Source organism: Crocuta crocuta, unplaced genomic scaffold, assembly GCF_008692635.1.
Source record: "Crocuta crocuta isolate KB4526 unplaced genomic scaffold, BGI_CrCroc_1.0 scaffold89, whole genome shotgun sequence".
NCBI classification, from domain to species: Eukaryota; Metazoa; Chordata; class Mammalia; order Carnivora; family Hyaenidae; genus Crocuta; species Crocuta crocuta.
This window is the reverse complement of record NW_027551559.1, coordinates 10,954,397-10,964,442: the sequence shown is the minus strand read 5'-3', so window position 1 is coordinate 10,964,442 and position 10,046 is coordinate 10,954,397. Positions and strand designations below refer to the sequence as shown.

Here is a 10,046-nt window from a genome sequence, read left to right as displayed (position 1 = left end):
GGGGGGGCGGCGGCGGCGACGACGAGAGGCCCAGCTGGGACAACAGGCTGCAGTATCTCCTGAGCTGCATCGGGTTTGCCGTGGGCCTGGGCAACATTTGGAGGTTCCCGTACCTGTGTCAGACCTACGGGGGAGGTGAGCCGGCACCGGCCCTGGGGGGCCCGACTCTCCACCACCCCGGGCATCAGGTGGCCCTCGAGGGCCGGTCCGAGGGCATCCCCGCCTTCCACGGGGAGCTGTCCGCACACTGTCCTCCCCGGGGCCCCCTCTGCAGGGCACACGCGGGCCAGGCCGTCCTCTGCCCTTCACAAGTCCCAGGTGGCGTCAGGCAACCCGGCCCTGCCTGTCACCCACGGCCCTCAGGAGCTGACGCGGAACGTCACCCGGGCCAGCCTGGTCCTTTCCTGGGGTCTGAACTCGGGCCCCATCTGGTCTCAGTGTCAGGTCAACTTGCCCTCAAGCCTTCTGCACCTGTAAGACCCGAGGGCCCCGAAAGTGCCACAGGGTAATCTTCCTGGTCCACCAGGCCCCGGCTGGCAATGTGGGGGGGCGTCTCCTTCCGGGGACATTACTCGGCCCCCCCGGAAGAAATGAAGGTCTGCATGGTGAGCCCCACGCCGCCTTTTCCGAAGGGGGTCACCCTTCCCGCTTTCCAGGGCTCACATCGGCCCTCCTGGCAGTGTGCACGGACAGGGGTCAGGCCGTGCTGGGGAATGTGGGGGGGGGGGTCCTCCGGGAGCCACGTGGCCCATGAGAATGCTGCTTCTGGAAAGTTGACTACTTTTGCTCTGCTTATAAGGAGCTGAAGGAGGCACCTGGCCACAGGGGTTGGAGCTTCGGAGGGGGTTTGGGGCCGGGCGAGCGCCCAGACGGCGCAGCTCACGCCACAGCGCGGGGCAGAAGGCCCGGCTTGGTCCCTAGGCCCCTGGCTGCCCTGTGGGTCGGGCGTGAAGCAGTGGCCCGCGTACTGGGTGGCTCCAGGCAGCGCAGACCGGGCCCGGGAGCCGTGGCTCTGCACTGAGAGGTGCCGGGATGCACCTTCCGGAACCCTCACTGCTGCAGGCCACGCAGCGGGGCCGCCTCCCCGAGGGCTCAGGGTGGCTGAGTCCCCAGTTCCCGGGCTGAAGGGGCGCCCCGTGTGTAAATGCTTCTTTTAGGCCCTGTTTCCAGATGTGAAAGCACTGGGTGAAATGTCAGGAAATACTCAAGTTTCAAAACTCCCACTTTTCTTGAACGAGTAACCCCCACATGTGATGACGCCGTTTGTCGCTCCCACTTGACCACCACCGACTGGTGGGAAGATGCAGGTGATGAGCAGAGAACGGACCCCGTACCCCTTTCTCACGCCGGCTTCTGTGTCGCCTGTTCATTCTCCACGTGGACTTTACAGCCGGTTTGTCAGCGTCCACGAGACTGTCAGGGCTCCACGGGCCTGGTGGGGCCTGGGCCGCGTGGGGGAGTCCCCGCTTGGCGACGGCGTCACCCCTCCACACAGCACGCCCTCTCCCCCGCCGCCCGTCCTGAGCTGCTGCCGACTCAGCGGCGCGGGCTCGGCAGGCGCCCTGAACACACACGCCTTCTCCTTCTCCACTTTCTGAGCGGATGGGACGGGTGCACCCCCCTCCCCCCCAAACCCTCACGCTGGCGACGCGAAGGCTCTCGCAGGCCCGCCCCGTGGGCACATACGTGCGGTCTCGGCNAAGGAGAAATGCCCGCCTCTCGCACTCCGACAGCATTCTCCCAATCGCAGCAGAATTTAACCCATTCCTGCCGGCATCTCCCTGAACGGAGCGCAGACCCCTCAGGTTAAGGGCTCGCTCCCAGCACGGCCCCAGCTCAGAATCCGATCTCAAGCGGGGGGTCCTCGGCTGACACACAGCTTTTATCTGACTTTGCTACAAACAGGCGCGCCCGACCCCACGTCAGGGTCACAGGGCTGGGGAAAGCAGTTGGTACCATTTACTAGCCCAGGTTTTTATACGGAGCACAGCTCAGAACAGCCAGACGGGAGGCGTGCACGGGGCAGGCATGGGGGCGCCGGAGCTCCGGGCGCAGGTCCTCCCCGCGCCGCCGAGGCCGCCAGCCCGGAAGCTCTCCAAGCCGTGCGGCTGGGGGTTCGCGGACGTTCCGCTCCGGAGCACGGCCCACAGACCGAATCTCCCGCCGGGGCCAGGCCCTCTGCCCGGATGGGAGCAGGGGCCACACGCAGCCCACGGCCGGAGCGACGGGTCCCAGCTCCCCACCCCTCAGGAGCACAGACCAGCTCCTCGTGGCAGGAGGGCCCGTAAGCGGGGTTCGGGGCGTCCCTGGAGGGACCAGACTGCCCTTTGTGACAGGAAACCGGCCACCACGGCCAGAGTCACAAGGTGGGGCGCTGCTGAGCGATTTGAAGCAGCAGAAACCAGGGGCCGGGCGCGCAGGCCCGCGTCCCTCCAGGAGGCGCCGCCGGGCGGATGGTGACGCACCGCTGCCCGCCGTGTCTCCGCAGGCGCCTTCCTCGTCCCCTACCTCATCGCCCTGGTCCTCGAGGGGATCCCGCTCTTCCACATCGAGCTGGCCATCGGCCAGCGCCTGCGCAGAGGCAGCGTCGGGGTGTGGAAGGCCGTCTCGCCCTACCTGGGCGGAGTGGGTAGGCTGCCCCGGCCCCGGCCCGGAGCGGTGGGGGGCGGGGTGGCAGGGCCCCCGAGCTCTGTGTCAGCTCGTCACGTCAGGCCACACTTGGTGGCCTTGAACCTGCACAAAAGGTGCCCTGACACAACACGCGTGTGACGCGACAGAGGCAGGGCGCGTGCCTGACGTGACGGGGCAGGACTCACCCGTGGGAGCCAACTCCGGCCATGGTCCGAGGACACGCGTCCCGGGAGGCCATTTTGTTCCCCCGAAGCCCAGGCAGGGACCTGGGTGCGGGGCGCTGTGTGGGGTGAGCCCAGCGAGCGCGAGGCGGCGGCCGAAGGCCTGGCCGGCCCCACGGGCGCTGGGCCCACACGTCCTGGGCGCTTGGGGTGTCCAAGGAGGCCCCGGGCAGGGGGAAGGCCTGGGCCGGGAGTGCCCGTGAGGGGGGCGCTGCAGGGAGGGGGCCGAGCGGCATCTCTGGGTGTGTGACACGCCCCCCAAGGTGGCCACGGTACTGCCTGAAGGCCTCGCCCGGAGGCCAGCGGGGAGGCAGACAGCAGTGCAGCCTAGGGTGGTGCCACGTGGCCGTGAAAACGGTGTGTGGCCCCTGAGCGGCAGGGCAGCGGTGGGGGGGGCAGCGGGAGGCCTGGGGGCGGGGGCGGGGCGGCTGGGGACAGGCGAGGGGCTGACGGCCGCTGGTCTGCAGGGCTGGGCTGCCTCACCGTGTCCTTCCTGGTTAGCTTGTACTACAACACCGTCCTGACGTGGGTGCTGTGGTACTTCCTCAACTCCTTCCAGAACCCACTGCCCTGGGGCTCCTGCCCGCTGGACCTCAACCGCACAGGTAGTGCCGAGGGCCGGGAGGCTCAGTGTCCCCCTCCCCCGGGCCCACACTGGCTCCCCTAGGCACCACGTTTGAAATCCCGTTCTCACCCCACCTCATCTGACCCCTGATGGACCCGGGCCCCAGAGACCCGTGTATTCACGGCACAGCCGCGTGCTTTCCAGTGACGAGAGGGCGAGCGGGCGGGACGTCGGCTCTTGCTGACTTCCGTCCAGGCCCAGCCGCGTGCTCCATCGGGGGGCCCTGCCGAGGCACAGAACCGTCACTGGTTTCCAGTTCGCTCACCCCGCTGTGTTAACCCCCTTCCCCTCCTGCCTCTGCTGACGCTAACTCGGGTTCGGCACGTTCTGAATGAGGCCAGCCTGGGGGGGACGAGTCTGGGCCCTGAAGCTCCGCGAGTCAGCCCTCTCGGCCCCGGCTGGACACCCCGAGCAGCCGAGGGCCCGGGTCCTGCCTGCTGTGCCTGGCGCTCGGCCGGCAGCCCCAGGACAGGTTATCCGGAAGCCGCACTCCTGGGCGGAGGCCTGTGGAGCCTGAATCCAGGCCCGAGCCCTGTGGCCAGCCCCTGACAGGCCCCTCCGGGTTCCAGGGTTCGAGGCAGAGTGCCAGGCCAGCAGCACCGTGAGCTACTTCTGGTACCGGCAGACACTGAACATCACAGCCAACATCAGCGACAGCGGCTCCGTCCAGTGGCGGCTGCTGGCCTGTCTGGCCGTGTCCTGGGCGGTCGTGTACCTGTGTGTCATCAGAGGCATCGAATCCACGGGGAAGGTGAGCCCCTCGGGCGGACCCCACTGCCCGGCTCCCTTCAGCTCTGTGTTTGTGCCCAGGCTCAGAGGCCCCGCTGGGAGGGTGCAGGGGTGAGGAGGGCGCCGCTCCGCTAACATGGCAGGCTTTTTCCTGTCTTTTCCTTCTAACCTGTTTGGGTCTGTGTTTAAAGTGTGTTTCTTGCCCACACACACAGTCTGGGTCTTGCTTTCTATCCAGGCTGGCAGTCCTTGCCCTTGTTTGGCTGTTTAGACCATTTACGTTTAGTGTGACCGTGAATCCGGCTCAGTCCGCCATCTGATTTTGTCTCCCACCGGCCCCTCTGTTCTCCATCCTGCTTCTCCCGTTCCCTGGGTACTTCTTGTGACGCCGTCTGTGTCCTGTGCCGGCTTCTCAGCGGTGACTGTTTAGCCTCAGGGGTGGGTTAGGGGCTCGGCCATCTGTCCCCCTGGAGGCGATGCTGCCCACCGAGCGAGGCAGGGTGCCCTGCCCTGCTCCACCTTCCGGCGGCTGGCACACACCTCACACACACTGTGCTGTGGCAGCAGGTGCGTGGCTGGCACGCTTGTTTTCAGCAGCTTACTATCTTGCAGCCAGTGGCTCACGTGGTTTCTGAGCAGACAGGACCCGGGAGGCCTGGGCCCGGGCTCACAAGCCCACCTCGGGCGTGCGCCCTCTCTTCTCCGGGGCGAGGACAGGTCCAGCGCTTCACGCACCCTCCCTTACGCCTGCGACGCGGCTCCCGACACACAGCTGTGCCCTTTCACACGGACCCCGGTGTGTGCACGTGCCCGCACTCCCTCCGCCGCCTCACGTGTCTTCGTGACGCACAGGACCAGGATGACTGAATCAGACCAAACCAACCATTAGGCCCAACAAGCCAGCCAGAAATTCCAAACAGCCCCGTGGCGGACGCCCCTAGAGAGGCACCCGGGTGACTCCGCAGTCAGGCTGTGCTCAGGGACTTGGGGGCGCTGGGGAGGGGAGAGTGTCGTCTGCGGATTCCCTTTGTGCAGACCCCTGACCACACCGGCCGGGGCACCGGTCCCAGGCTGGAGAGGGGGGTGGGTGGCGTGTGCAAAGCAGCAACTTGTGGGCACCAGGTGGGGAGGAGGGAGGCCCACCTGCCCCGTGGGGACCGAGCCCACCCACAGACATAAGTGCATACGTGAACCCACGTGTGACAGTCCCCATGGGCCCCAGTCCACCCCACCCCGGCCCGAATCCCAGATGAGTGACAGGAGCTTGGCCGCTGAGGCGTGAATGGCACATCTGCCCCTTAGAGATTTCATGTGATCAGACACCATCGCAGAGTCTAACAACTTGGTCTTTTTTTAAAGGCAATTTACTTCACAGCCCTGTTCCCTTACCTGGTCCTGACAGTCTTCCTCATCAGAGGGCTCACCCTGCCCGGGGCAGTCGGAGGGCTAACCTACCTGTTCACTCCCGATGTAAGTTGGTCTGAATTGAAGCTTGGGCTCCTGGGAACCCAGGAGTCCGAGCCCAGCCCAGCCCAGCCCGCTCCATCTCCTGGCCGTGGAATGGCCACGAGCCACAGGCCAGGGCACCCAGGGCCGTGTGGGGGTGAGGACAAGGAGGGGGTGCTTCGGGGTCTCAGGGAGGAGCGCGGGGTCAGGGTGCAGGGAGCGGGAGGACTTGGCTTGCGACACGTGGACTTTGGTGCCCGAGGACGTTGCGGGCGGGGTTCAGAGGAGAAGCCAGCCGGGGCCCTGGACGTCCCACCCCTAGGGCCCCAGACCCCACGCCTCTAAGGGCTTCGCCAGCGGCGCGCACCCCACCAGGTGAGAGCCACAGGACCCACGCGCCTGCCCCGCAGCCGCACCCCTCCTAGACCCCTCCGCGCTCCCCGGGCCCCCTGCGTCCCCTGGGGGCGTCCAGGGGCTGCACAGGGCGTCCGTCGCGCGCAGCAGAAACGCCAGGCACCGCGAGCACAAGGAACTGCCCGGCGCCTGCAGGTCGCTCAGAACCAGCAGGAGCAGAGGACGCTCCGACCTCTCCTGGCCCGGGGGCCGTGTGTCCACGGGGACGGGCGCCGTGGTCTGTTAACCACGTTCCGTCTGGGGCATCCCGGAGCCGCGGGCTCGCTGGCCGGCGCGGTCTGTCTGCCGCACAAGGGGGTCTCCCCTGTCATCCAGGTGCAGGTTCTCCAGAGCCCCCGGGTGTGGCTGGACGCGGCCACGCAGATCTTCTTCTCCCTGTCCCTGGCCTTCGGAGGACACATCGCTTTTGCAAGTTACAACCCGCCCAGGTAGGGGCCGGACTCAGGGCGGGCTCCGGGCCTCCTGTCCCCAAGCCCTGGGAGCAGCAGGAAGCGACCCCCGTGGGGGAGGAAGGTGACCGGCTGGGACCTGGTACAAGGACAGACTCGTGGGGATTCCAGCAGCGCCTCAGCCGTCCCCTGAGGGCTGGCCGTTAGGGCCCCTTACGGCAGCTTCTAGCATGTTCTGGAGGAAGAGCGCCCGGATAATCAATCCCAGGAACCGACCAACAGGGACCATGGGTATCACGCACGAGGCCATCAAAGTGGAAATCTAGTGTGCGTCACCCTGGTCACTAAACACAGACGCAGGGCCCCCAGCGCGCGGGGGAGACCGAGTGCTCAGGTACTAAAGCACCACCTGCTGCATCTTAAACCAGGAGGCGCTGTGACCCCCTAAGCAAACAATTCTACTGCGGGGCCCAGAAGCTCCCGCCTCAGAGGCGCAGGGCTGGGGATGCGGGCGCTGGGCCTGGGGTGCCTCGCACGACTGCCTGACAGGTCCCCTCAGCCTGCTCCCAGGGGCTTGTGCTCTCATGTGGACGCCACCTCAGCAAGGCCTCCAGGGTGCCCCATGTCGTCCTCAGCTCCTTGTGTCCGGGCCTTGGGTGCAGGGTGGGGGCTGACAGGTTTAGACCATNTGGTCAGGGAGGGGTGAGTGGGAGGGGGGTCAGCAGGAGGGGACCATGGAAGGGTCGGGCCAGTCCTGAGACCGTCAGGAACGGCACCAGTGCTCAGGGTCACGGGCATGCCAGCACCGTGTGCAGGGTGGGGTGTGGCTTGTGGGGAGCGGCCCTGAGCAGTGGCGCAACCCGCGTGTGTCTGCCAGGAACAACTGTGAGAAGGACGCGGTGACCATCGCCCTGGTCAACAGCATGACCTCTCTCTATGCGTCCATCGCTGTGTTTTCCGTTTTGGGATTCAAGGCGGCCAATGACCACGGGCGCTGCCTGGACAGGTGAGCACGGTGCCCGCGGCTCTGAGGGCGAGGTGTCCACGGAGCACGGCCTTCTGACGCTGCTCTCGGGGCCCCACGCAGCCACCCTTTATGTCCCTAGGGACTGGGGTGGAGCGTCCCCAGAAGCCTAGGCCGTGACCTGGTGCGGACGTGGGGCCTTGGGCAGATGTGGGTTAAAATGAGGTCGTGCTGAGTGAGGACCCGACCCAACGAGTGGGCTCCTCATGAGAGACCGGCAGGGGCGCGCAGGGGCGCACACACGAGTACGCAGTGCACACGTGTGAGCATGCACACGTACACAGGGCACACACGCGAACACGTGTACACACAGGTGTGAGCACACGCACACACGTGAACACACATGCGTGCGCACACACCCAGAAGGCCATGTGACGAGGGAGACAGGTTGGAGGGACGCGGCCACAAGCCCAGGGACGCCTGGGGCCCCAGGGGCTGGAAGAGGCCGGAAGGACCCTGCCCTGGAGCCTCGGGAGAGAGCGCAGCCCCGCCCACACCCCTACCTTGGACCTCTGGCCTCAGAGCTGGGGGCGAGGAAGTGTTGCTTTGAGGCTCTCCGTCTGTGGCCATTTGCCCCGACAGCCAGGATGCCCTCGCGAGCAACTGCCGCATCGATGGCCCGGCTTGGCCAAGGCTGCTGATTCGGGCTTGCAAACAGCGGCGGCTCACCCGTCAGAACACAGAGGGGAGCACAGGGGTGTCCAGCGGGCCCGCCAGCAGTGACACCTGTCCGCACCAGGCTGGGGCCACGCTGAGGGCGGAGGGGGAGACGGAGCGGCTGTGCTACGCAGCCTGAGCTCCGGCCCGGCGGGGTGCATGCACCCTGTGGAATGCTCTGGAGGCTGCAGCGCCCACGTGGTGAACAGCGTGACCCCTCCTGGGGGACGGCGGAGCAGTACTTCCAGCTGTTTCCACGGGGCACCGTGAACAAGTGATGTCCGTGGACACTGCTCACGGCGGCGGTGACGCAGGCAGGGCTGATGAGGCGCCCCTGTGCGTCGCAGCCCGGCTGCCTGGCGCGTGGGACACCAGACAGCACTCGGGCGCAACCCTCGGGGGACGTTTTTAATGGCGCACAGAAGCGCGATCACGACGGGCCTGAGGGTGCCTGCGGACAGCGTGAGGTGCGGGCGGCCCGCAGGGCGACGCGTGCTCACCCCAGCTCCCGGGCACGCTGGACCCGGCCGCCGCCGGCCCGGAAGCAGTCCTCCCATCAGGGTCACAGGCGCCCTGGGGCACGTAGGCAGGAAACGTCAGGACACTGCGGGCCCCTGTGCGAGCCTCCAGCCTTAAAGTCGGGGGGTCTGACGGAGGCGGCAGGTGGGCGGAAAGTGGGGCCGCAGTTCTTCCGGAAACACTCCCAGGGCGCCGCCCCGGGGCGCAGGTCGAGGAGGCCGGGGGGGGGTGTCCCACAGGCCCGTCCCCTCTCTCGCAGGAGACAGCGAAGCACCCAGTGCGTGCGGCCGCCCTCCTGGGTGTCTCCAGGTGCGGGGCGCCCAGCCGAGCACGCACCGGCCCGTGTCTCCGCAGAAACATCCTCCGGCTCATCAATGCGTTCGATCTCCCGGACCAGAGCGTGTCCAGGGACGACTATGCCGCCGTCCTCACGCACCTGAACGCCACCCAGCCTGAGAGGGTGGCCCGGCTCTGCCTGGAGACCTGCCGCCTGGAAGACTTTCTGGACAAGGTACCCAAGGGGCCGCCAACCTCCGCAGACCTGGGCCACACCGGCCTGTGGGCTGTGAATAAAGGACGAGGGGCTGACCCCGTGCCTCAGCTGGACTCAGCTTCCAGAAAACCCGTGGCCTCAGATGCAGTGTGCCCGACGGGGGCAGCAGGCCAGGGGCCAGGCCGGCCCAGGATGCCCGCGGTCGCTGGTGCACAGAGCCCGGGTCACCGGGCGGGCGGGCCGTCAGAAGGCGGGTTCTCGGGGCAGCTCAGCCCGACACCCTGGGGCCTGCAGTCACCCGCTAGCTGCGTGATATTAAAGGGAAAAGGTGGGGCGCCTGGGGGGCTCAGTCAGTGAAGTGTCCGACTTCGGCTCAGGTCATAATCTCGCGGTTCGTGGGTTCCAGCCCCGCGTCGGGCTCTGTGCTGACAGCTCAGAGCCTGAAGCCTGTTTCAGGTTCTGTGTCTCCTTCTCTCTCTGCCCCTCCCCTGCTCACGCTCTCTCTCTCTCAAAAACAAACATTAAAAAATAATAACAATAAAGGGAAAAGGTTCCGCCCCCTCAGGGACACACCTGTGGTCAGTCGTGCGGCCAGCAAGGCAGGGTCACTGCTTTCCCTGGGGGTGCTGGGCACCTGTGTCACCACCTGGGGCTCACGGCGCACGTCACAGCGCGCCCGTGTTGCAGAGCGCCGCCGGCACGGGGCTGGCCTTCATCATCTTCACGGAGGCCGTGCTGCACATGCCCGGGGCCCCTGGCTGGGCCGTGCTCTTTTTCGGGATGCTCTTCACCTTGGGCCTGTCATCCATGTTCGGGAACATGGAAAGCATCATCACGCCACTGCTGGATATGGGGCTCGCGCACAGATCCGTCCCCAAGGAGGTCCTGACTGGTGAGT

The 10,046-nt window shown here is 66.7% G+C and overlaps 1 protein-coding gene across 1 annotated transcript in view; it reads left to right on the top strand.

Annotated features, from left to right (window-relative positions):
* Positions 1-10,046, top strand: part of SLC6A18 (solute carrier family 6 member 18) — a 17,526-nt gene that overhangs the window by 1,931 nt on the left and 5,549 nt on the right. The window contains exons 3-11 of the mRNA XM_077749402.1: positions 27-135; positions 2,489-2,629; positions 3,320-3,457; positions 4,047-4,228; positions 5,566-5,676; positions 6,382-6,494; positions 7,333-7,461; positions 9,010-9,166; positions 9,836-10,040. Coding sequence (XP_077605528.1) covers positions 27-135; positions 2,489-2,629; positions 3,320-3,457; positions 4,047-4,228; positions 5,566-5,676; positions 6,382-6,494; positions 7,333-7,461; positions 9,010-9,166; positions 9,836-10,040 — 1,285 coding nt within the window. The remainder of the gene's footprint in view (positions 1-26; positions 136-2,488; positions 2,630-3,319; positions 3,458-4,046; positions 4,229-5,565; positions 5,677-6,381; positions 6,495-7,332; positions 7,462-9,009; positions 9,167-9,835; positions 10,041-10,046) is intronic.